Below are 27,879 nucleotides of genomic sequence, written 5' to 3'. Positions count from 1 at the left end.
GTTGTAAGAGAAGTGAATGCTCGGGTGTTGGCAAGAGGTGTGGGGTTAAAAAATAAAGAATCTAATACAAAGTGGGAGTTGTCACAGTTGCTCTTTGCTGATGACACTGTGCTTTTGGGAGATTCTGAAGAGACATTGCAGAGGTTGGTTGATGAGTTTGGTAGGGTATGTAAAAGAAGGAAATTAAAAGTAAACATAGGAAGGAGTAGGATGATGAGGATAACAAAAAATTAGGTAATGGAAGATTGGATATCAGATTGGAGGGAGAGTATGGAGGAGATGAATTTATTCAGATATTTGGGAGTTGATGTGTCGGCAGTTTGGGTCTATGAAAGATGAGGTGAATCATAGAATCAACGAGGGGAAAAAGGTGAGTGATGCACGGAGGAGTCTGTAGAGACAAAGAACTTGATCCATGAAAACAAAGAGGAGAATGTATGAGAGTATAGTTATACCAATGCTCTTGTATGGGCATGAGGCATAGGTTGTGAATGTTGCAATTAGGAGAAGGCTGGAGGGAGTGGAGATGTCATGTCGGGGGGCAGCGTGTGGTGTGATTATAAAGCAGAGATAAGTAGATTAGGAGGTGTGGGATTACCAAAACTATTATCCAGAAGGCTGAGGAGGGGTTATCTGGAGAGTTTGGACATGTAGAGAGGGTGGAACAAAATAGAATAACTTCGAGAGTGTATAGATCTGTAGTTGAGGGAAGGTGGGGTAGAGGTCGGCCTAGGGAAGGTTGGAGGGAAGGGGTAAAGGAGGTTTTGTGTGCGAGGGGCTTGGACTTCCAGCAAGCATGCGTGAGCGTGTTAGATAGGAGCAAATGGAGACAAATGGTTTTTAGGACTTGACGTGCTGTTGGAGTGTAAGCAAGGTAACATTTATGAAGGGATTCAGGGAAACCGGCAGGCCGGACTTGATTCCTGGAGATGGGAAGTACAGTGCCAGCACTCTGAAGGAGGGGTGTTAATGTTGCAGTTTTATAACTGTAGTGTAAGCATGCCTCTGGCAAGACAGTGATGGAGTGAATGATGATGAAAGTTTTTCTTTTTCGGGCCACCCTGCCTTGGTGGGAAATGGCCGATGTGTTACACACCTCCAGGGTTTAAGTGTCACTAACCAGCTTCTCTGAATCCTTTCATAAATGTTACTTTGCTCAAACTCCAACATCTCATCAAATCATAAAAAACCACTTTCCTCAACTCCTATCAACAAGCTCACACAGGACTATTGAACGTCCAAGTCCCTAGCCCTCCACACCTCCCTTACACCCTCTTTCCAACCCTTCCTGGAATGGCCCATACCTCCCCCCTTTTCCCTCTATTCCACATATAATTACAGCCTCTCCTCGCTTAGCGACGTACTCGTTTACTGAAAACTTGGACTTACGACAGGTTCTCTGACTAGTATGCATGCCTAAATAATGTATATTAGAGCTGATTTCCTCTATTCTGTTAATTACAATATACGGTACATTACTGTATAAACATTTAAAAATATACCAGAAATGTTATCAATGGTGCAAAGGTGACATTAAAATAATATCTAAGATGACACAAACCCACTACCATTATAGTGTGCTCCTCACCTAGCAACGAATTCATTTACCGACGAGGTCTTAGGAATGGAACTCCGTCGATAAGTGAGAAGAGGCTGTATATGCCCTCCTATTCATCTTATTTTTCTCTATCCTCTCTAAATGTCCAAACCACCACCTCTGTCCTCTGAATAATACTTTTGTTAGCCCCACACTTTCTTCTAATCTCCAAGTTCTGAATTTATATCATATCTGATTTTTTTTAACATTGTCTGTCCTCCGCCGAAGCAGGGTGACCCAAAGAACAAGGAAACACATTCACCATTATTCGTTCAATTGCTGTGTTACCAGAAATGTGCAAACATCCCAAGCTATCACATCCACATCTATTACCTTTTATAATAAATATTATCCTTTCACCACTTAATTAAGGCTTACCTTTTTACGTCCCCATGAATAAGTGGCTTGTCTTTGACTGTGTGTAGAAACTGTAAAGCTCGCGCTGTGCCCCAGGCTATTCTGAAGCGCTGCCACCAAGAAAGTGGTGTGGTTGCTCCTAATGGTGGCCCTTCACCAAAAGCTTCAATTTTCTGAAATTATCATTAGCTCACTTGAAATATAAATGCATAATGCATAAATGAATAAAAGAAATGGGTCATTTGCAAGAGAATATATTGACCTCTAGGAATTCATGACTCCCAGAGATAAGAAAAGATAAATTCTTACCTTCTTCAGTACAAGTAATAAATATTTATATAACACTTTTACTGCATGATGACAAAAATATATGAATGTATCTCACCCTACACTGAAGTCTATCCTCAACAGATCCATTGGGCATAAACTGGTACACTAGACATGGTGACAATTCATGATCTGTTGAGTAACCATAAACCTGTAAACATATATACATAATTTATATTTTGACCATGGACAAGATTAACAAATTGGACACTTAATTTAAAATCTAAAGGAATGATAACCAATCAGGCAGTAGAGATATAGGGTAAGTTTCACATGTGACAAACAGGGACACAAAGAAATTATATACGAAGAGTTATGCTAAACTGACCATATTTATTCACCTGTATTCAATAAATGCTGATACTATATATGATACATTTGTCAAACTTTATATGACTGATACATTCATGCAACTGGGAATACAATTATGGATTATGGGCAGAAAGGAATATTGCTTTAGCATAATTTTCGGTGATGCTTCAAATCAAACAAACAGTGATCTTTATAAGTACAATGCACAGTTTTCTATGAACTACAGCAATCCATTCTTTCACAAATAATATTCAGGTCATTAATTTACCTGCAGAATATTATCATGGCGATAAGACTGCAGAAGCTTTAATTCCTCAAGGCTCTGGCTTATGTGTAGTCGAGTGTTATCTAATGAGGCATTGTCATGCTGAAATTAAGATTTCCACATGAAAATTGAATGACTAAACTCAGACTTGCCGTCTATATATGACACAAACAAGGATGTAAGTAAATTGCTTCATTTAATTTACTTTCCAGAAATATTTTATTTTTAAGACCTACCTTAGTTCACTGGTTCACAACCTCAGGACTTGACCTAAACCAGAGTTGCAAAGGTTCTTCAGCAGGGTCATGAAGGATCTCAAAATTTTTATATACAACTTTGCATAAAAAATATTCATATATGTAAAGAGTACATATAGTTCTGTGAACAAATAAGTGAGTGGAATTAAGAAGTGGAAACAAAAACAAGAGAAAGAAACCAGATAAAGAGAAAGGAAGACATATACAAGAAAAACTGGAAGCAATGTAAACTTACCAAAAGCATCAAAAATGTAGACAATATTTTTTTTTTTAGTGTCTGAAATGGTGTTGCCAAAACATGAACTGGGTAGAATGACTGCCTTATAGTCTTGGCACTCCATGTTACAGAAGTAAGCTGAAAACTGGGTGAGGGAAGGAAGAGTACCAATTGATAAATTTTCAGTAATGGAGATACCATATGACAAAATACTGTTGTAAGGTTGATAAAGCTTTGGTAACTCACTCTGAATGAGAGGTACAAAATATCAGGCCAACTATTCTATTTACTTTAAAATGTGATTACCCCGAAAGACTAGTATGCTGTGATAATTACAGGGATCTGTCATGTTTGCAGCAAGGTGTGCAGTTCACTATTAAGTACAGATCGAGTACAAACACACAGTAAAAGTAATTACAGTAGTACTTACGGGTTCAATTCTCTTAATGGCAACTTCTGTGTTTTTCCAAACACCTTTAAATACACAACCAAAGCCTCCTCGGCCCAAGAGATGATCTCGATTCCAAAGTGCAGTAGCTTCCTCCAGTTCTTTATATGGGATCACTGGAACACTGGTACTATGGTTTGATGTATCAGAGGCATCTTCAATTATAGAAAAAAACAAAACATAAATAATATTAATTAATATGCTGCACCTGACATCTATAGTTATAAAGCTGCATTCTGAACCCTTAAAGATGCCTTTGTAAGTCAGGGGCCCTGGGATGTCCTTCCATATGTACAATATATATTAACCATTCATGACTGGTATAGTTTGCTAAACTTATTGAAGCTTCTTATTATGAGGAATTAGGTGGTGATGATCTGACTGACATGTGTACAGCTGCCATGGGCCTAAAATGCCTCTATTGCATTCTGTCTAATTTATTAAGAATTTCTGTATATGCATACTGTTTTGTTGACACCTGCAGCATCTGCTCTAATACACGTATACTTATATACCTCAATCTTATGCTCTTCTCATATCTGCAAAACCAAATCATATTCACTTCTTCACCAGTTGCATTCATATGTGCTTATCTTTAATATAATTATTCATCATACAGTACCACTACTCTACATATTACACTTCCTTTTTTTTTAAACACAAGCCCTTTCCCACCATGGTAGGATGACCCCCCCCCAAAAAAAAAAAAAAACACTTTCACCATTATTCCTTTGATCACTGACTTGCCAGATGTGCACTCATATCACAGTTCAGATGACCCACCAAACTGCCACATCCTCATCCTTCCTTCAGAGTGCAAGCACACCTTCAGGACTTAAATCTAGCTAATCAGTTTTCCCTGAATCCTCTCATAAATGCTACCATGCTTATGCTCCAGTAGCACAACAAATCACAGCAACCACTTGTCTCCATTCACTCCTATCAAACACTCGCACATAAGCCAAATCAAGGGAGGTTCCTCGATGCTAGTGAGGGGCTCTTGATCTAAGGAATTGAATCTATGCTCCAGTTCCCTGAATTGAGCCTGAATACCTCCCCCCCCCCCACATGCGCTGTATAATCCTACGGGTTTAGCGCTCCCCCATGATTATATAATCTCACATAAGCCTTTTGCATGTCCAGCTCCTAAGACTCAAAAATTCTTTTATCCCTTTCCTCCAACCTTTCCTAGGATGACACCCCTACCCCATACCCTATATTGACATGTCTTTCTAGTCATTTTATTGTTCTTTACCCTTAGTCTTCTGAATAATACTTTTGGTAACTCCACACCTAATCTCCAAACTCTGAATAATATTCATACCACACACTACCCTCAAACACATACATCTCCACTGCTTCCAGTCTCCCCCTTGCTGCAATGTTTAAGAAACATTGCTTCACACCCATACAACAGTGTGGTGTAATTTCCCCTCTTTTGCCTCCATGGATAAATTTCTTTTATCTTCACAGATGCCTCATTGAACCACCCACCTTTTTCTCTTCAATTATATCTCTAACAGAGCCATCCACCAACAAGCTGACTCCCAAACAGTCTCCCCAAAATATTTCTCTTTTTAATTTCTATAAATTTTCTTGCCCGGCTCTCATTCCTTTATTTCTGCTGCACAAATCTTTTCACATAATTTCTCAGCCACAATTTTTTTTCCAAATAATTGTACTAACAACAAAAAGAGCTTACTAGAAATTCTGCGGTGTCGTTCTGCTCCAGGGCATTCTACAGGATGCCCTTGAGGACTTGGGAGGGGCTGAACTGTCACAACTCCAGTAAGTGATGCTCCTCCAGAGGAATTAGTTTGTCTTGTTACTTCTTTGCCCCCAGACTCCTGTGTCATCTCCTTCACTCTCTTTTCCTCTAGCTTTGTAAGTAAATTAAAATAAACTTATAAAAAATTAAATAATTAGACTGTTTTCAGTTTAATAATATGGTCATGGTACATTCAATACAAATTACCAATTTTTGCAGGCCAGCAGGATTTATTGTAATATTTTTTTTTTTTAACAAGTCGGCCGTCTCCCACCAAGGCAGGGTGACCCAAAAAGAAAGAAAATCCCCAAAAAGAAAATACTTTCATCATCATTCAACACTTTCACCTCACTCACACATAATCACTATTTTTGCAGAGGTGCTCAGAATACAACAGTTTAGAAGTACGTATATACGTATAAAAATACACAATACAGCGGACCCCCACATAACGATATTATTTCAATCCAGAAGACTGTTTGGGCGCCATTATAGACCGAATTTGTTCCCATAAGAAATATTGTAAATTAGATTAGTCCGTTTCAGACCCCTTAAAATACACCTACAAAATCACTTACAAAAATACACTTACATAATTGGTCGAGTTGGGAGCTGATCGTTATGTGGGGGTCCACTGTATATCCCTCCAAACTACCAATACTATCCCAAACTTCCCATTTCCAGGACTCAAGTCCGGCTATATAAAAATAACCGGTTTCCCTGAATCCCTTCACTGAATATTACCCTGTTCACACTCCAACAGATCGTCAGGTCCCAAATACCATTCGTCTCCATTCACTCCTATCGAACACGCTCATGCACGCCTGCTGGAAGTCCAAGCCCCTCGCCCACAAAACTTCCCTTACCCCTTCCTTCCAACCTTTTTGAGGACAACCCCTACCCTGCCTTCCTTCCCCTACAGATTTATACGCTCTCCATGTCATTCTACTTTGATCTATTCTCTCTAAATGACCAAACCACCTCAACAACCCCTCTTCAGCCCTCGGACTAATACTTTTATTAACTCCACACCTTCTCCTAATTTCCACACTCCGAATTTTCTGCATAATATTTACACCACACATTGCCCTTAGACAGGACATCTCCACTGCCTCCAACTGCCTCCTCGCTGCTGCATTCACAACCCAAGCTTCACACCCTTATAAGAGTGTTGGTACTACTATACTTTCATACATTCCCTTCTTTGCCTCCATAGATAATGTTTTTTTGTCTCCATATATACCTCAACGCACCACTCACCTTTTTTCCCTCATCAATTCTATGATTAACCTCATCCTTCATAAATCCATCCGCCGACATGTCAACTCCCAAGTATCTGAAAACATTCACTTCTTCCATACTCCTCCTCCTCAATTTGATATCCAATTTTTCTTTATCTAAATCACTTGATACCCTCATCACCTTACTCTTTTCTATGTTCACTTTCAACTTTCTACCTTTACACACACACTCCCAAACTCATGCACTAACCTTTGCAATTTTTCTTTAGAATCTCCCATAAGCACAGTATCATCAGTAAAAAGCAACTGTGTCAATTCTCATTTTGTATTTGATTCCCCATAATTTAATCCCACCCCTCTCCCAAACACCCTAGCATTTACTTCTTTTACAACCCCATCTATAAAAATATTAAACAACCATGGTGACATTACACATCCCTGTCTAAGACCTACTTTTACTGGGAAGTAGTCTCCCTCTCTTCTACACACCCTAACCTGAGCCTCACTATCCTCATAACAACTCTTTACAGCATTTAGTAACTTACCACCTATTCCATATACTTGCAACATCTGCCACATTGCTCCTCTATCCACTCTATCATATGCCTTTTCTAAATCCATAAATACAATAAAAACTTCCCTACCTTTATCTAAATACTGTTCACATATATGCTTCAATGTAAACACTTGATCTACACATCCCCTACCCACACTGAAACCTCCTTGCTCATCCACAGTCCTACTTATTGTAATATATGCCAGGCAAATGGACACAAGAGCAACTGATTAAGACATTTATTGAGTCTGGCAAGTGAATTGTAGCCATAATGTCTTATTAGTAGCTCATGTCTATTTACCTAATGTAGTCGATAATTTTACCAATGATTATACTATCTCCTGACTAAATATTGTGCAGATTATGATACTGATATGTTTATTTTTACTTTCAACTCCCTTGCATTAGCAAACACAAGCATGAGTATTATAATAAAGGAAAAAAATAAATACTGTATGGCACAGGGTTAGGTACCTGGAAAACAAGCACAGCAGAAATTTAAAGAAAGATAGCAAATAAGAGTATTCATTAATTTCCTAAATGTATATGTAAGGAAAATCATATGCAAATACATAGCAGTAGTAGCATTATTGTATTCATTGTATAAGAAGAATATGTTGAGAAATAGCAATATTAACATCACTGTATAAGAAGAGTATGTTGAGAAATAAACAATATATAAAGAGGGGGGGTGTCATCTCTTAAATGCTGTGCTGAAAGGTGACTTATGAGAAAGAGAAAAGTGAAAAGGTTTGTGAGGGAAGCAGAATTATATGCTGGAGGAATAAGTCTAAAAAGTTCTTTAACTTACCAAAGGAAGACCTACAACTGGGAATGGGAATTAATTGGGTACAGAATGATGAACAATAAAACTGCAGTATGGGCACAATATTAGAATAACAGTATGGTACAAAAGATTGATACATACGTGCAATAAGAAATAAGTGAAAAGTACATCAAAGAATTAAGAGGGAAGTACTGAAGATTAAAAAAAAGGGGGGGGGGGGCAATAATGAATACACATAAAATGCACATATTATAAAGATACAGGCCCATCCTGCAGTGTTACCAACACCAGCTGTAAGAAATGTGCCAAAATTATAAACAATGGGTAATATATAAGGTAATAACACTTGCCTAATTATTCTTCTTTCTTTCAACACACCGGCCGTATCCCACCGAGGCGGGGTGGCCCAAAAGGAAAAACGAAAGTTTCTCCTTTTACATTTAGTAATATATACAGGAGAAGAGGTTACTAGCCCCTTGCTCCCGGCATTTTAGTCGCCTCTTACAACACGCATGGCTTACGGAGGAAGAATTCTGTTCCACTTCCCCATGGAGATAAGAGGAAATAAACAAGAATAAGAACTAGAAAGAAAATAGAAGAAAACCCAGAGGGGTGTGTATATATATGTTTGTACATGTATGTGTAGTGTGACCTAAGTGTAAGTAGAAGTAGCAAGACGTACCTGAAATCTTGCATGTTCGTGAGACAGAAAAAAGGACACCAGCAATCCTACCATCATGTAAAACAATTACAGGCTTTCGTTTTACACTCACTTGGCAGGACGGTAGTACCTCCCTGGGCGGTTGCTGTCTACCAACCTACTACCTATTGCCTAATTATTATTTTATCATTATTATAATCAAAGGGAAGTGTACAGGATTGATCACATGAAGGGTGGCTCAAATTCCTTGGATCAAGAGCCCTTCACCCTCTGCATCAAAGCACAACCCTTGAAGAACACACTCGCCTAAAAAATTTTATTATTACAAATAAACATTATGAAGAAAAAAAGCACAATTTGCACCTTGTCCAAATAATCTTTATGAGGATCATATTGAGCTGCTTTATGTCTGGTCTTCAATTCCTCTAGATTGTTATCCTCACAAGACACTTCTGCACAGGTTCTGAAATTAAAAATATGCATTAGCCCACTGCACCAGAAGCCCTAATCCATCCAAATTTGTTTTGCTGGTTAATTCAGCAAATATACCATAAGCACACCAAATTTCTTTTATCAGTTTTTTTTTTTTTTTTAACAAGTTGGCCATCTCCCACCAAGGCAGGGTGACCCAAAAAGAAAGAAAGTCCCCAAAAAGAAAATACTTTCATCATTCAACACTTTCACCTCACTCACACATAATCACTGTTTTTGCAGAGGTGCTCAGAATACAATAGTTTAGAAGTATATACGTTTAAAGATACACAACATATCCCTCCAAACTGCCAATATCCCAAAACCCTCCTTTAAAGTGCAGGCATTGTACTTCCCATTTCCAGGACTCAAGTCCGGCTATATTTTCTTTTGCTACAATCACATTCCAACAAATGAGTAATTTTCAAATGTATTAAAAAATTTCAAGTTTCCTTTTTTTTTTTTCTGTACATATACTGCACTCCTTCATATTTTAGTAATTATAATTATCCTGTGTGTATTTTTTTTTATTGTGACAACCAAACTAGTGAGCAATATTTCGTCTCTCCTTATCTCGTAACTTATGAACCTTTTCTTGATTCATGTAAATTATATTTACTGCATATTCAAAGAAAGCACTTAACGTATTATCTATGCAGAATTTTTCTTTTATCCATACTTTTGCAAATCTTTTACATGCCTCACACAAATGCCCTTGAACTACATACAAAACCCATTTGCATAATAAAAAAAAATTCTCTGCATACTGTCTTGTATCTATCATGCAAAAAATACATAATGTATTTTTTCAAATGAACATCAAGCCAGGTGTTTCACATTCTCTTTTTTTATGGAATAGCTTCACAAAAATGAAGGGCAACAACAACAAAAAAGTCAAAATTTCTTATTGAATAGTGTCCCAGTAATAGCACACATTCGAGAACGAACTGCAAGTGGCACTTACCCAAGCACTACAGAGTAATTAAAAGTATAATACTGCTGACAGACAGTAAGGAATGACATGAGTATCAACATGATTACTGAACCTGGAAGACTTACTATGCAGGTTTTGTTTTCATAGTATATACTGGCTCTGTAATGGAATATATTATACTGAGACTTTATATATTTTTTTTAATATGCTGGCCATCTCACCAAGGCAGGGTGACCCAAAAAAAGAAACACTTTCACAATCATTCATACTATCAAACATAGAGGAACATGCTTACATTATAAGCAATAAGTTTATTCCAGATTAGTGAAAAACAGGACTCATGAGGATTGACCAGAAGTCAATTTAGGATATTGTAATATCACATGTAGTGACAGTGCAATATTCTGCTGCTGTGTTAATTGTTGGAGAAATCCACATTACAAGAAAACTTATGCAAATTGCTTTAATTGGGGTTTGCCAATGCTCTATTACTTTAATTCTGTAATGTCGAATAACTGTACTAAATCAAGCATCAGGAAAGGAGTTTCATATGAGGATGAACAGGATGTTCCTTAGCAGTTGTAAGCAGAAGCAGAGCTTGTGAACAGAGCTGCATCTTGATTTTATTTGATATACAGTATTATTATATCCTAATATTTTTGTAAAGGTACTGGCTACGATAGAAATCAAGTTTCTACAGTGCCAGATAAGATGTTTATTTCCTTTTAAACTGATACTGAATACTGTATAAGACAATATGAAATACAGCAATTACAATTGGCAAAAACTTGACATCAAATTTTCCATTTTGTAATGCAAATTATAAACTGCACAGGATTGAATAAAATATTTAAGTAAGTATGGCAAGTTAAAGCAAGGATAAGAAATACAAGGTGAAGAAAATGAGCCATGAAGAAAAAAATAACAAGTAATGATATAATCATGTCTTATAAAATACTGTGGACATAGACAAGATGGACAAGCACAGGCTCTTCAAACAGGTAGAACAGGGTGTGGATGGAAGCTGCACTCTCAAATGAGCCACAAGGATATCCTGTATAAAAGTGTTAAGGAAATATGAATTTGACAATGACAGTTCAAATTAGGTATTTAATAACAAAACTGTGTCATAGAAGTTAGTTGTGTCATAGAGGTTAGTTGTAAGATTTACAACAGAGAAGCTACTAGCTTTGTGATCAGGGATTGTGACTCAATAGATACATTCTTGTTGCTATGAAGAACACTCAATATAAAAAGTAAACTATGAAATAATTGCAAATACTACCCATAGATTTCATTGTTATTGATCTTTCTGACTGATTCCTGTTTACTAGCATGGTTATTTGCTAATTTTGGCAGAGTCACATCAGCCAATGGACGTCTTGAATTAACAGTGGTGTGCAGTGTAGCTGTTGGGTTGAGGAGGGCCTCAGGAATCTTTGGAGATGTTACATAAGAGTTGGAATGGCTGGCACCTTGGTTGAAATTATGAGAATTAAAGCAGTGTGAAGGTTCAACCAGAGCACAGGCACCTTCAGGTGTTCCATCTGTGTCTTCCTGTGGATAATAAAACTAGTTAAAAACAAGCCTTTTCCTTCACAATGCTGTAATCTGCCTTATGAATATGTAAATTTAATCAATACCTTACATGTTATTCACAAATCTTGTCTTATAGATGTATTTTACAAGGTTACACATCTAAAAACAAATCTCTACTCACTTTTTTATTACTTTCTCATCTAATATATAATTCAAATATTTATCCTTGAACTTATTGTAATACAATACATAATAGTTTACTCAGTAAACTATTGTGTATTTTACTGCACTCATAATTTCAAAATTATGGTATTTTGCTAACCAATCAGTCTTTTTTTTTTTTTTTTTTTTTCAACAAGTTGGTCGTCTCCCACCGAGGCAGGGTGACCCAAAAAAGAAAGAAAATCCCCAAAAAGAAAATACTTTCATCATCATTCAACACTTTCACCACACTCACACATTATCACTGCTTTTGCAGAGGTGCTCAGAATACAACAGTTTAGAAGCATATACGTATAAAGATACACAACATATCCCTCCAAACTGCCAATATCCCAAAACCCCTCCTTTAAAGTGCAGGCATTGTACTTCCCATTTCCAGGACTCAAGTCCGACTATAAGAAAATAACCGGTTTCCCTGAATCCCTTCACTAAATATTACCCTGCTCACACTCCAACAGATCGTCAGGTCCCAAGTATCATTCGTCTCCATTCACTCCTATCTAACACGCTCATGCACGCTTGCTGGAAGTCCAAGCCCCTCGCCCACAAAACCTCCTTTACCCCCTCTTTCCAACCCTTTCGAGGACGACCCCTACCCCTCTTTCCTTCCCCTATAGATTTATATGCTTTCCATGTCATTCTACTTTGATCCATTCTCTCTAAATGACCAAACCACCTCAACAACCCCTCTTCTGCCCTCTGACTAATGCTTTTATTAACTCCACACCTTCTCCTAATTTCCACACTCCGAATTTTCTGCATAATATTTACACCACACATTGCCCTTAGACAGGACATCTCCACTGCCTCCAACCGTCTCCTCGCTGCTGCATTTACCACCCAAGCTTCACATCCATATAAGAGTGTTGGTACTACTATACTTTCATACATTCCCTTCTTTGCCTCCATAGATAACGTTTTTTGACTCCACATATACCTCAACGCACCACTCACCTTTTTTCCCTCATCAATTCTATGATTAACCTCATCCTTCATAAATCCATCCGCCGACACGTCAACTCCCAAGTATCTGAAAACATTCACTTCTTCCATACTCCTCCTCCCCAATTTGATATCCAATTTTTCTTTATCTAAATCATTTGATACCCTCATCACCTTACTCTTTTCTATGTTCACTTTCAACTTTCTACCTTTACACACATTCTCAAACTCATCCACTAACCTTTGCAATTTTTCTTTAGAATCTCCCATAAGCACATTCTTAATTATCACAATTTCAGGATCCTACAAAAAGATTCAACAATCACAGTCAAGCTCATCAAAACAGTTCTTGAAATGTTCTCACTGCCAGAAATTCATGAAATATATAGTGGCTTAACCTACCCTCACAGACTGAGGTTGCTGTCTTGATTCATGAAGAGTCAATGGTTGCTGTTCTGAATGAATATGGACTGGTCTGGCTGATGCTTCCAATACAGAGCCATTTTGAGAAGGTTGAGCAGTAGTACCAAGTGTGGAGTTATTTTGGGGAAACTCTGCTGAAATCTGTAATGTAGGGCCTTGTGCTGTTTCAGTGGAAGGTCTCGGAGCTCTCTTTGGTTCTTGTGAGTTCCTCCTTACTATGCCCCCAACTGGCTTTGTCTTTGAAAATATTTCTGTGGCTCGCCGCTCTGCATTAGTAAACAGCTTATGGTATTTCTCTGGCACTGCAAAAATTTAGAAATGATTAAATATTTATACAGAGAGTAAACAGAGTGCATGACATATATGAGCACAGTAGTACCCTGGCAAAAACTAAAATAAATTATTAATTATCAATGATAAAATACATAAATCTGTGTAAACAGAGTAAACCTTTAAAAAGAATACAAGCTGGGACAGAAATAAATTGTTAGCATAAGAGACTTAGGCAAATATGCTGTGTGTATTATTACATATAAATTCATCCCCAATGGAAATAAGTCACTTATTATAATATTAAGGTAAAAGGACCCCAATGGAAATAAGTCTGACTTTTTTGGGTTATCCTAGGTTTTCTACACATATGCTGCTATGTATGATAATTCTATGTAACTGTATTTGTGTATACCTGAATAAACTTACTTACTTACTTATCCCCACAAAAAGAAAACAGAAGTAAATTTGTAACTAAATCTTTAAAACAAATCTAAGAATTATATATTAGTGATATGCAAACCAACAAGTAGATGAATAAGACATAAGTAACACTTGGGTACAAGAAGGCACCACTTATACGGCAGGTTAGGTTCCAGGCTACCGCCGTAAAGCGGAAATCGCCGTAAAAGCAAATCACCTTTTTTTCACTTATAAATGTATATAAATGCTTAATAGCATATTTACACTATCATATACATGTATTAAGTTAGCAATAGAACTAGACAAAAAAAAAAATAAAGTAAAATGCACATAAAGTACAATCATTACTTGTGCTAAAATATTTGTAGTTTTAATGTAAGTGGAGAGGTGAGTAGTATTTATTGTAGGAAGTCAGGCGTAGTAGCCCGCCCAGCTACCACATTTCACAATTATGTTTATTTGTTTTACAATGATTGTATATATTTTCTTCATATGATATGTAGCACATTTCTTGTATAATTTTGAAAAACAAATGTCAAAGATGGACTAGTGAAAATATTTATAATAATGTAATATATGACATTTAAAGCACCCCAGAGCAATTATTATGCTTATTGCCACTCACATACCTTGTTCACTGAGTTTATAGATTAATTAAAATGTCTATAATACTGTAATATACAACATTTAAAGCGCCCCCAGAGCACTTATTATTATTATTATTATTATTACGCTTATTCCCATTGACGTACCTTGTTCATTAATTTTAATCCCTTTTAACTTGAAATTTAACCCTTTCAGTGTCCGTGCCATAGATCTACGGCTTTACGCTTAGGGTCCAAACCGTAGATCTACGCCATGAGCTCAGCTCACTATGATAAGCTGTGAGCGGTAAATTTGGGCCTGGATAAGAGAAAATGTATCTATGTGGTATGTGTGCACCACATAAAACAAATCCTGCAGTACACAGTGCATAAGAAGAGAGAAAAAACCGAGACCGTAATTTTCGATTAAAACAGCAGCTTTGCAGTGTTTTTTTTTGTATGTTTTTTATAGTTGTACTTGCAATTTCTTGGTCTCATTTGATAGAATGGAAGATATACTACAGAAATAGAAATGATTTTGATTGGTTTTAGTACTGGAAATGGCTTGAAACTGAGCTCAAAGTAGCAGAAATGTTAAATTTTTGCCGATGTTCAAGAGGAAACAAATGACCTCACAAGTCTAATACATGACAGCTGGTGGGTCTAATATACATTCACAAATGTGGTGATATTATTTATACAATTATTACAGTATTGCATGACAGTAAATCTTCTATTTTTTGGTTTGAATAAAAATTCATCATGTGAATAAAAAATCAAAATGGAATTCATTTGTAAAGCCTGAAAACATAACTAATGAACAGAGGAAATGTTAGTTTAGTGTCAGGAATGCCTGCATTGTTTATTTTGGACCCTATTTTGAAATTGGAATATTTTGAACTTTACATTAAATTGGCCAAATTACCAATTTCTGGTCACTTTATTTTGTTGTTGAAACAGTTGACTTGGCGATTTCTTGTGCTCAGTCGATAGAATATAAGTAATACTAGTAAAATAGCTAAGAATTTGGTCGACTGGAATACTGTAATTGCCCTAAAATGGGAGTCAATTCGGCAAAATCGCCAATGTGTAAATATCGCCAACACATCAAAATTCGCGAGAGCATAATTTCGTCAATTTTCCATCAAATTTCGTACTTTTTGTTTTATTGCCTTCAGAAAACGATTCTCTACCATTTCATAGAAGAAAAAATAAAATTATTTTTTGAAAATTCTTGGACCCTGGTGCACACTCTGAAATTTGGCCTCTGGACCCCGAAAGGGCTAAAGAGGCTTAACCCTTTGACTGTTTCAGGACCCTCTCTGAAACTGTCATTCTATGTCGCTCAATTTTTTAAAAAAAAAATTATTTTTTCTTATGAAATGATAGAGAATCTTTTCCCGATGGTAATGACACCAAAAGTTCGAAATTTGGTCGAAAACTCATGGAATTATGTTCCCGCAAAGTTAGCGGTCTCGGCGACATATGCGTATCGGCGATTTCGCCGACTTTGAGCCCTATTTTCAGCCAATTCCATTGTTCCAGTTGACCAAACTCATAGCTATTTCTTTAGAACTCCATTTTATCTATCAGCTGAGTACAAGAAACCTCCCATTTACTAATTTGGACTACCCAATATGGTGGTCAGAAATTGGCAATTTGGCCAATATCACACAAACTAAAAAAGATGCCAATTTCAAAATAGGGTCCAGAATAAACAAGGTAGACATTCGTGGCACTAAAATAACATATGCTCTGTTCATTAGTCACATCTCTAGGCCCCTCTTATATTATTATTGCTTTCTATTTTGATTTTTTATTCATACAAAAAAATACAAAATTTACTGTTATGCAGACTACTGCATTATTGTAAAAATGGTATAAATAATATCAGTGCACTAGTGAAAGAATATTAGACTCCCCAGTTGATGTGTATTGGACGTGTGGTGTGATTTATTTACCCCTGATCATTGGTAAAAATAGAACATTTCCGCTACTTTGAGCTCAGTTTCAAGGTCGTTTTCATCGTCAAAGTAATGAAAATCATCTCTATTTCTGTAATATGTTTTCCATTTTATCACCTAAGACCATGAAAACGCGAATACAACGATAAATACTATACGAAAATACACCTCAAAGTCGGCGTTTTATTCCAAAAAAACGATCGGTTTTTTTTTTCTCATTACGCAATGTGTGCTGCAGGCTTTTTTTTATGTGGTGCACACTGACCACACAGACCCATTCGCTCACATGCGGGCCTACCAGCTTTCTCCCGCTTGATTTGAAGCCGCTAGAATTATTGAGTATATATACGTCAGAAACATTGGCTCGTAAGACGTATTTATACGTCGAAAACAGTCAAAGGGTTAAGACTCCTCTTTTTATCACAACTATTATTATTAATTATTATTATCATAAAAGAGAGCGAGAACGAGAGAGATGCGGAGAATGTAAACAAACTTAAGAGTGTAAACTGAGGGCAGTTAGATGAACGCATTATTAATCCTTTGACTGTTTTGGTCATATATATACGTCTTATGAGCCAGTGTTTCTGACATACTGTATTTATACTCCAAAATTCTAGCGGCTTCAAATAAAGCGGGAGAAAGCTGGTAGACCCATGTGAAAGAATGGGTCTGTGTGGCCAGTGTGCACAGTATAAAAAAAAATCCTGCAGCATGCAGTGCATGAGAAAAAAAAACTCCGACTGTGTTTTTGGATTAAAACGCTAACTTTGAGGTGTATTTTCGTTGTATTCTCGTTTTCTTGGTCTCATTTGATAGAATGGAAGACATTACACAAATGGAGATGATTTTGATTAGTTTCACCATGAAAAGGACCTTGAAAGTGAGATCAAAGTAGCAGAAATGTTAGATTTTTGCCGATGTTCAAGAGTAAACAAATCATGCCACGCGTCCAATACACGTCAACTAGTGAGTTTAATATTCTTTCTTTATACCATTTTTACAATAATGCAGTAGTCTGCATAACAATAAATCTTCTATTTTTTGTGTGAATAAAAATTCAAAAATAGAAAGCAAGAGTAATATAAATGAGGGGCCTGAGGACGTGACTAATGAACAGAGAAAATGTTATTCTAGTGCCAGGAATGTCTGCATTGCTTATTCAAGTCCCTATTTTGAAACTGGCATCTTCTTTAGTTTGCATGAAATTGGCCAAACTGCCAATATCTGACCACTTTATTGGGTAGTTGAAATCGGTAAATGGATGGTTTCTTGTACTCAATCGATAGAACAAATGGAGTTCAAAAGAAATAGCTATGAGCTTGGTCAACTGGAACAATGGAAATGGCCAAAAATAGGGCTCAAAGTGGGTGAAATCACTGATGCGTATATATCGCCGAGATTGCTAACTTCGCAAGAGTGTAATTCCGTAAGTTTTCCATCAAATTTCCTACTTTTGGTGTCATTACCATCGGGAAAAGATTCTCTATCATTTCATAAGAAAAAATATTTTTTTTTTTTAATATTTTGCGACAGACACACACTTCAGGATTTGGGGTCGTGGCAGTCAAAGGGTTAAGACCTGTCCACTTTCTGTTCATTTTGTATTATGCATGTTTTTGTGAATTTTTTTCCCCACGATACAAACACCTTACATTGTATACAATTTGTCTTCACGTTGGTGCAGTAGAATAAATAACAGCAACACTCCCAGTCTCATGCAAAACACCATTTTTTGAGGGAACGACACCATGAATGAAGGCATACAAAAAGAATAGTTTTCTACAGTTACCCCCAGTAATACTATACTATACACAGTTTCTCTAGTGTTGGATTATAGAAAATGTAATTCTTGCCATCACTCCTACGAGCGGTCCAACTAACACATCTCATATTTACGTCGATTTGTTCTACTGTGGGTGTATGTATTATGTTTACATGATATGTAGCATGTTCCTTACATAATTTTGAAAAAATGTCATGGATGGACTAAAGAAAATGTCTATATTAACATAATATATGACATTTAAAATGCCCCAGAATGATTATTATTTGTACTGTATTAGTATTATTATAGAATCTTCAACAATAGTGAGACAATCTTAGTGATTTTAATGTGTACCTGCATGCCAGCACAGTATGCAAGTTTATTTGGGTACAGGTACACATAAGTAAAATTATCACAGTGTATATATGAAATACACAATAACTTTAAAACACTTTAAATTTTAGAAAGTTTTCACACATAATTGAGAGACATAGAACTCACGGAGGATGTAAACAAACGGAGTGGCATGCAGATGCCATAATAGTGAATAAGAGTCGTGTAAACCAATTTTTGGTCATAATTTGAAATGTCCATATTAGCAAATCACCATACAGCAAAGCATCGTAAAGCGGGGCCCCTACTGTATCTTTATTGTAAAGAGACTGATCACCTCAAACTACTTCGTGCATTCCTGTATTGGACTGATGAAGCCACTGGTTGGCAAAACATTTCCACATTAAAGATACCCAAGTGTTGTGTTGCATGTATCTTATTCACAAACTATGAATCCTTTGCAGATGACTTAAACAGAAGAGGAAAACAATAATTATTATCATAAACCTTTTGAAAAAACTTGAGTGTATTGTACAGCAATAATAATTAAAAATCTGTAAATCTGGTAAAACTTACCATATATCTACTCCATCCAGACAGCTTGAGAAATTTAAAAACAAATTCACCTCAGTTATGTATGAAATTCTGGCATGATTACATAAAAATACAAGAATATATAGCACTTTTTATTGCTATTCTAATAATATCAATTCAAGTTAATTAATGCATACATCTCAAGTCAATACAGACAAAAATCTGACAGACTAAAAATCTTGCTGCAGCAAGGAGGAGGCTAGACACAGTGGAGATGTTGTGTCTAAGGGCAATGTGTGGGTAAATATTATGCAGAGAATTCATAGTGTGGAAATTAGGAGGTGGTGTTGAGTTACTAAAAGGGCTGAAGAGTGGTTGTTGAGGTGGTTTGGTCATTTTGAGAGGATGCAGCGAAATAGGATTACTTGGAGGGTGTATAAATCTGTAGTGGAGGGGTAGGGATTATCCTAGGATAGGGTGGAGGGAGGGAGTAAAAGAGGTTTTGTGTGCAAGGGGCTTGGACATGCAGCAGGCATGTGTGAGCATGTTAGATAGGAATGGAAACTAATGGTTTTTGGAACTTGACGAGCTGCTGGAGTGTGAGCAGGGTAATATTTTGTGAAGGGATTCAAGGAAACCAATCAGCCAGACATGAGTCCTGGAGGTGGGAAGCATAGTGCCTGCACTTTAAAAGAGGGGTCTGGGATATTGGCTGTTTGGAGTGACATCTAAACTGTCATATCTGGGTACCTCTGCAAAGACAGTGATTATGTGTGTATGATGATTAAGTGTTGAATGATTTTGAAAGTGTTCCTTTCTTTTTTGGGTCACCCTGCCTCAGTGAGAGAGTCACCAAGTTGAAAATAAATAAATGAATAAATAAATAAAGATATATTATACATATATATTTTTCTTTTTCAACAAGTCGGCCATCTCCCACCAAGGCAGAGTGACCCAAAAAGAAAGAAAATCCCCCAAAGAAAATACTTTCATCATCATTCAACACTTTCACCTCACTCAAAATGTTGGCTGTCTCCCACTAAGGCAGGGTAACCCAAATGTATAAATTACATATATTTAATATTTAAAATGTCTGGTAAAACAAATACATATTTTGAATACATACCTTATCCTGTACTGTAGTACATTATTATTTTTATTATATTATTCACAAAAAAACATAAATATACCATAGTACAGAACCATATATGAATGATTAAAATAAAATTTACCACAAGATTTCAGAGCTCTCATTGCCTGAAAATGCTCCATTTTCCATAACAACAGGAAAAGTTCTGAGACTGTGTGGTTTTGTTGACCCCATATTTGGAGCAGACGATTAGTTGGTGACTCTCCACAACGCTCTGCACGTCGAAATTCTTCAAGATCGCACCATTTGAGGCCCATGTATTTACCACCTGAAATTTTCAGTTATCCTTGAATATTTAACTACCAAATGACATGTTAAAAAATAATCAATAACATCATCTCTATTACCACAATATAAAGCCTTTTTTAATATTTTTTATTATTATCACACTGGCCGATTCCCACCAAGGCAGGGTGGCCCGAAAAAGAAAAACTTTCACCATCATTCACTCCATCACTGTCTTGCCAGAAGGGTGCTTTACACTACAGTTTTTAAACTGCAACATTAACACCCCTCCTTCAGAGTGCAGGCACTGTACTTCCCATCTCCAGGACTCAAGTCCGGCCTGCCGGTTTCCCTGAATCCCTTCATAAATGTTACTTTGCTAATAGTAAACTAATAGTAAACTAAAATTTTACCATACAGTATCCCTTTAAATGTTTAATCAATTTCAGCTTTTACAGTATAAAATTTTAATACAACAGTATCTGGAGTGACTATTTAATGATACTTTGGATAGACACGAATGTATTTATGAGGACTCTTTACTGATAATGTTTCATCCATGCTGTAGGCCTTATTAAGTCACATATAGAAAAAAATGGTAAAGGAGACAAAGCAAAATCTCTTCTATTTGTTCACCCTCTTCTACCAGATTTTATCATTTAGTAAGCTTATTTAGGAACAGATACACATAAGTACCATTATCACACATAGTGTAAATTACCTAGATGTGATGTGCCCGAAATGCACTTCATGCTAGTGGTTTTCTTTTGTACTCAACAATATTTTATTACATATAAACTACATTTTGTAAGCTGCAGTAAAGAAATAAAGTTGAATGCATTGTATTGTATAAAGCCCAGTGTTAGTGAAATATCAATAGTTCAATATAAATGCATGTCTCCTTACCACCGTATTAGTATCACTTGCCATTACATACCCACAGAACTGTGGAATTAATATAACTGTAAGGAAAAGATATGCTCATTACGTTTGGCAGTAAGTAGTAGTTTATTTAGGCACAGATACACAAGTATAATTATCATACATAGCGTTATTTCCACTGTACCGTGACTACTGTCAGCCGCTACTTCCACTGCCAACCTGGCATTACCATCGATTGTAATTTATTCATTGCCTGACATCCTGCCACATAACCCTTGAAAACACTTTTCACTGGCACTTAACTTGCATACCCAACTTTTCCCTGTCATTTTCCTGCCACTGTGCCTACGTACCCAGCTTTTCCCAGTCATAATTCGAGTCGAGAATGTTACACAGCAGCTTCCTCTCCGTATAAGGCAGGTCGTAGACGTATTTAACTTCTTGAGAGTTATCTTGGGAGCGAGACATCTTCAATAAGAGGCGCCAGGATCACCTGTTGCTGCTATCTTATGTGTTTACATTCAGGGAGCTGAGGTCCACCCTACAGTGTTACCAACACCAGCCATCACACTACCCTTCCAGGGAAGTGCCCTTCATGCTGGCGAGGGGATCTTGATGCTGGCGAAGGGTTCTTGGTACAATGACCTCAGTGGAAATAATTTTTTTCGATTATCTTAGGTAATCTACACATATGCTGCTACGACAGTTTATGTAACTGTATTTATGTGTACCTACATTTAACCATGAATGGGCCAAAGAATTTGGATTTATTGCTAAGTTATACTCCAGGCAAAAGCAGGAAAGGTGACTTTCATGCATTTCATACCGCTGTGATGTGGGAAGAAACGGTGCTGAAGCTTCCATCTCATCTGTGTCAAATATGAACATGAGGAACAGGATGGGGGCATGTACTGTGCCTTGTGGAACAGAGCTTTTCACTATAGCCGCCTGAGACTTTACTCTGTTTTACTATTACTCTTAGTGTTTGTTAGGAAGTCATAGATCCATCTACCAACTTTTCCTGTTATTCTTTTTTCATACATTTTGTGCGCTATTACACCATGGTCGCACTTGTCGAAGATTTTCCCAAAGTTTGAAAGTCTGCGTATATTGCATCTCCATTTTGTTTGTCCTCCAGAGCATCCAAGACTTTGTCCTAGAGGTCCAGTAGCTGGGATAGGCAGGAGTGGCGTGCTCTAGTCTATACACAAATAACCCGCACATAGAAGAGAGGAGCTTACGACGACGTTTCGGTCCGACTTGGACCATTTACAAAGTCAAGATGGGTATCTAGGTGGTTGGTGATCTTGCTTCTGAGAACCCTCTCAAAGGTTTTTATGATATGGGACGTGCTATTGGTCTGTAATTCTTTGCAATTGCTTTACTGCCACCTTTGTGGAGTGGGACTATGTGTTGTTTTTAGTGACTGGAATGACCCCTGTGTCCATTCTCCCTCTCCACAGAATGCTAAAGGCACGTGTTAGTTTAATATCTTTATTATGCACCCCATACCCATCCTGTGGGCGGTGCTCAAAAGATTACAGAGGTACATGATGGGCCAGGGACTGGACCCCAAAGTTATGATAGCTGAACTAGTTGCAAAGGTAATGAACTCCAGGTAGATCTGGTCACAATCATGGAAAGTTACAAAGGTAATGAATCAGCCTCGCTCCTATACATGGTTAGTCATGAACAAATTACACAGGGGCTTCTTACAATTCTTGATGAACACGGAGTTCCACGAGTCTGGGCCTGAGACAGAGTGCATGGGCCTGTCATTTACTGCTTTTTTCGAAGTTTTGTGGTGTTAAAATAATACCAGAGATTTTTAACTGACCAGATTTTGAGTCTCGGTCATAAAAACTTCATTTAGATTGTCGACTCTTAGTCTGGTCAACGGCTCACTATTGGGACTTAGTATCTCGCTTATTTCTTTGCTGTCATGGAGTAACAGCGCCCTGGACAGTAAAAGCCCAACAGTTGCCATCCTACCAGAAAAGTAAATATCACTCGCCACAAGGTATGGCAACACCGCATACCCAAACAAAAACAGTGGCATACAGCTCTTATTGTAGCGCTCTTAATTAAGTGGTGATATCCAAATTAATCCAGGACCTCAAACTATTGTGCAGAGGCAAAACAGACAGATAAATGACGGTGATAATGACGGTCTAGTAGCTAGGAATGATAACCTTAACTCCTGGCCCGGTGGCCTGGTGGCTAAAGCTCCCGCTTCACACACGGAGGGCCCGGGTTCGATTCCCGGCGGGTGGAAACATTCCGACACGTTTCCTTACACCTGTTGTCCTGTTCACCTAGCAGCAAATAGGTACCTGGGTGTTAGTCGACTGGTGTGGGTCGCATCCTGGGGGACAAGATTAAGGACCCCAATGGAAATAAGTTAGACAGTCCTCGATGACGCACTGACTTTCTTGGGTTATCCTGGGTGGCTAACCCTCCGGGGTTAAAAATCCGAACGAAATCTTATCTTATCTTATCATATGTAATGCATACATAGGTCAATGTGAGACAATACAGCCATTATTATCTCAAACTTTACCAAACAGGTGCATACACTGTAATAAAGTAAGCATTAAAAACATAAAAGGCACCTTATGTAAAATGTGTAAGGGGTGGGTGCATGATGGATGTATGTACAATTATAGCAACGGTGCCAGAATTCATTTTGTGTGTAACAAATGCACTTTGGCACAGTTACCCTTTAGCAGTGATGACATTGATTTACCTAATTTTAATACAAATGACCCATTGCCATATATTGATGATTATGATTGTTTTATGAAAACAGGCCTTCACTTTATTCATGTCAATGCAAGATCACTTCTTCCTAAATTGGCAGAGATTAGGATTCTAGCTAACAAGATTAGGGCGGCAGTTATAACCATCTCTGAATCTTGGTTGGATGATACGGTGACTGACGACGAGGTCAAAATAGAAGGTTACAATATAAAACGCTTAGATAGGAACAGAAAGGGTGGTGGAGTATGTGCCTACATTAGAAATGACAGCTTACAACCCAAGACCTGATTTAAATAACAATAAACTGGAGATTCTATGGTTTGAAGTGCTGCTTCCTAAGACCAAACCCATCTTAGTAGGAACTAGTTACCGCCCTCCTACCCAGGACCAGTTCTTAGAAGACTTTTCCAGAGTCTTGTCCGGAGTTGAAAACAATTGCGAGACAATAATACTGGGCGACTTCAATATCTGTTTTCAGCAGCAAAATAACGGGCTATGCAAAAGGTACATATAAGCAAATTCTAGGATTAAATAGTTACACTCAACTAATTAATACTCCAACCCGGATCACGCAGTTCTCAGCCACCCTAATTGACCACATACTTTGTAACCGCTCTGAGAACATTAGTCAGTCAGGCGTCATTACCACAGGTCTTAGTGATCATTTCATCATTTACTGCACCAGGAAAATCACTAGGGGTAGGATAGGCTTACACAGGACAATAAAAATGAGGTCAACTAGAAACTACAGTAAAGAAACACTGGTAAATAGGCTACACATCCCCCCAATGAAAAGCAGGGGTGTCACTAGCACGTTAAGAGACCATACAATAAGTGTCAGGGGCCCGAGACTGTTCAACTGCCTCCCAGCACACATAAGGGGGATTACCAACAGACCCCTGGCAGTCTTCAAGCTGGCACTGGACAAGCACCTAAAGTCAGTTCCTGATCAGCCGGGCTGTGGCTCGTACGTTGGTTTGCGTGCAGCCAGCAGCAACAGCCTGGTTGATCAGGCTCTGATCCACCAGGAGGCCTGGTCACAGACCGGGCCGCGGGGGGGTTGACCCCCGGAACTCTCTCCAGGTAAACTCCAGGTAAACACAATTGTGACTGGACAGAGATAACAAGTTGCACGGACGTAAACGATGCCTGGGAAAATTTCAAAACAATGTTCACTACCATCCTTGATAATATTGCACCAGTTAAAGAGGTTAGGATTAAACGAAGAACTGAACCCTGGATGAATACTGAGATATTAGATAATATGAAATTCAGAGACCAGCTGCTAAAAAGATTTAAAGCAAACAGACAGGATATTGCAGCACTAAATGAATTCCAAAGGGTGAGGAACAGAGTACAGAGACTTATAAAAGGAGCAAAGGCAAAGCACTACTGCTCAAAAATTGAAGAGTATAAGCATAACCCCAGAAAGCTCTGGCAACAACTAAAACAGTTGGGGTATAGCCATAAGCCAGTAGATAGGTCTAACATAGTACTCACTATCGATAATGAGGTATGCCACGAAACATCTAAGGTGGCAAATTGCTTTAATTCATACTACACATCTGTTGCATCAACACTAGTAAGTAAACTACCAGCTGCATCAAATACCTTTAACACAGACTCTGATAAGTTTCAAACATACTATACCAATAAAGGGGTAACCCCAAACAGTTGTCAACTAGTAAGTGTATCTCATGACTTTATTCAAAAAGAACTAAGCAGGTTAAACCCAACTAAGAGCACAGGCCCTGATAACATCCCGTCTAAGTTCCTAAAAGATGGTGCTTCTGAACTGTCAATCCCTATTGCTCACATAATAAATCTATCAATCACCACTAATACCGTACCGGAGGGGTTCAAGGAGGCCAGAGTTACTCCTATCTTCAAGAAAAATAGTAGGTCTGATGTAAGCAACTATAGGCCTGTTAGTATACTCAGTATAATATCTAAAATTCTAGAGAGGGCGGTGTATTCTCAAGTAGTTAAGTACCTTAATGACAACAACATTCTCCATAGCTATCAATCGGGCTTTAGAAGATCCTACTCAACCGACACCTCCCTTATTAATCTGATGGATTACCTGAGAACTGAAATGTCAAAAGGGAACCTCATAGGTATGGTAACCTTAGACCTGCAAAAGGCCTTCGATACTGTCAACCATAATATATTATGTAATAAACTTCAAGCTATCGGTATAGGTTCTGTAGACTGGTTTAAGTCCTACCTTAGCAACAGGAGACAAATAGTCAAAATCAATAAAACAGAATTAGAACCCCTGCCGATAACATGTGGAGTTCCCCAAGGTAGTATTCTGGGTCCCTTATTATTCTTATGTTATGTCAATGATATGCCTATCAGTGTCAAGTGCAAACTCCTACTGTATGCAGATGACAGTGCTCTGTTAGTGTCAGGTAAAGACCCACAAGATATTGCTAATGTTTTAACACTGGAACTGGAGTCCTGCAGCAAATGGTTAGTAGACAACAAACTATCATTACACCTAGGGAAAACTGAAGCCATTCTCTTTGGCACGAAACATAAACTGAGAAGGGTAAATAATTTTAATGTTCAATGTAATGGGGAGCCCATCACTTTGGTTTCATCAGTAAAATATTTGGGAATCCTCTTTGACCCATGCATGTCAGGAGAATTGATAGGGAACAGTGTAGTAAAGAAAGCGAATGCCAGATTGAAGTTCCTGTATAGACAAGCACAGTGTCTACCTACTGAGGCTCGCAGGACCCTATGTCTAGCCCTTATACAATGCCATATGGATTACGCTTGCTCTTCTTGGTACTCTGCCTTGACAAAAAAACTGAAAGATAGACTGCAAATCACCCAGAACAAAATCGTAAGATTCATCCTGGGGCTGGGACCAAGAGAACATGTAGGCCAGGATGAATTCCAGCAGTTGGATATGCTGAATGTTGAAGACAGAGTAAAACAACTGAAGCTAAATCATGTTTATAAAATTGCTCACAAACAATGTCCAGAATATCTTGCTGTCAATTTTGTCAAGGTTGGGAACCAAAGCAATCATAGTACTAGGGGGAGAGAGCACAACTTTGTAGTACCCACAGTCAGTGGCCAGGCTTCAAACACCTTTTATTGTACAGCAATAAAGGAATGGAACAGACTGCCCGCACATATCAAAGCCAGTCATAGCATGAACCAGTTCAAGAAGAGTGCCAAAAGGTGTCTGATGAATGTAGCTACAGAAAGGGAGGGGAATGATTTTCTATTTTTTAGCTAACATACGTGTAAATTTTACCTTATTCCTAGTAATGACCCTCGTATTGTAGATAGCCTTAATGACCTTGGTGTAGTAGATAGTCTTTGTAGTATGATAATAAGATGTTATCTTCATTGTAGAATAATAAGAAAATATTATAACCTTTATATTATAATAATAAGGTAAAAGGACCCCAATGGAAATAAGTCACTCTGTCTGACTTTTTTGGGTTATCCTAGGTTCTCTACACATATGCTGCTATGTATGATAATTCTATGTAACTGTATTTGTGTATACCTGAATAAACTTACGATGAGAAATTTCAATTACTCAGATATGGTAAACATGAGGAAATTAAATCTTCATCAGAGTACAAAACAAATTCTGGCCACAAAATAGAGCGAAACACCAACGTCAAAGACCTGGG

General features: G+C 37.6%; 1 protein-coding gene across 2 annotated transcripts in view; it reads right to left on the bottom strand.

Moving 5' to 3' along the window:
* The window catches only part of LOC128696048 (uncharacterized), a 59,785-nt gene that overhangs the window by 14,041 nt on the left and 17,865 nt on the right, over nucleotides 1-27,879 (bottom strand). Inside the window, exons 1-10 of one of the 2 annotated variants that reach the window (XM_070094959.1) lie at nucleotides 21,811-22,039; nucleotides 20,433-20,618; nucleotides 13,304-13,626; nucleotides 11,484-11,755; nucleotides 9,157-9,256; nucleotides 5,483-5,660; nucleotides 3,763-3,935; nucleotides 2,862-2,960; nucleotides 2,340-2,432; nucleotides 1,976-2,127 (exon numbers count right to left, since the gene is read on the bottom strand). In XM_070094959.1, the coding sequence (XP_069951060.1) occupies nucleotides 1,976-2,127; nucleotides 2,340-2,432; nucleotides 2,862-2,960; nucleotides 3,763-3,935; nucleotides 5,483-5,660; nucleotides 9,157-9,256; nucleotides 11,484-11,755; nucleotides 13,304-13,626; nucleotides 20,433-20,618; nucleotides 21,811-21,925 (1,691 nt within the window). In that variant the 5' untranslated portion in view covers nucleotides 21,926-22,039. Of the gene's footprint in view, nucleotides 1-1,975; nucleotides 2,128-2,339; nucleotides 2,433-2,861; nucleotides 2,961-3,762; nucleotides 3,936-5,482; nucleotides 5,661-9,156; nucleotides 9,257-11,483; nucleotides 11,756-13,303; nucleotides 13,627-20,432; nucleotides 20,619-21,810; nucleotides 22,040-27,879 lie in introns of those variants that run through there. The other variant, XM_070094960.1, reaches the window with a different exon arrangement.

The sequence above is a fragment of the Cherax quadricarinatus genome, chromosome 48, assembly GCF_038502225.1.
Source record: "Cherax quadricarinatus isolate ZL_2023a chromosome 48, ASM3850222v1, whole genome shotgun sequence".
Taxonomy (NCBI): domain Eukaryota; kingdom Metazoa; phylum Arthropoda; class Malacostraca; order Decapoda; family Parastacidae; genus Cherax; species Cherax quadricarinatus.
The sequence above is the reverse complement of the archived record's forward strand: the minus strand, read 5'-3'. Positions and strand labels throughout refer to the sequence as shown.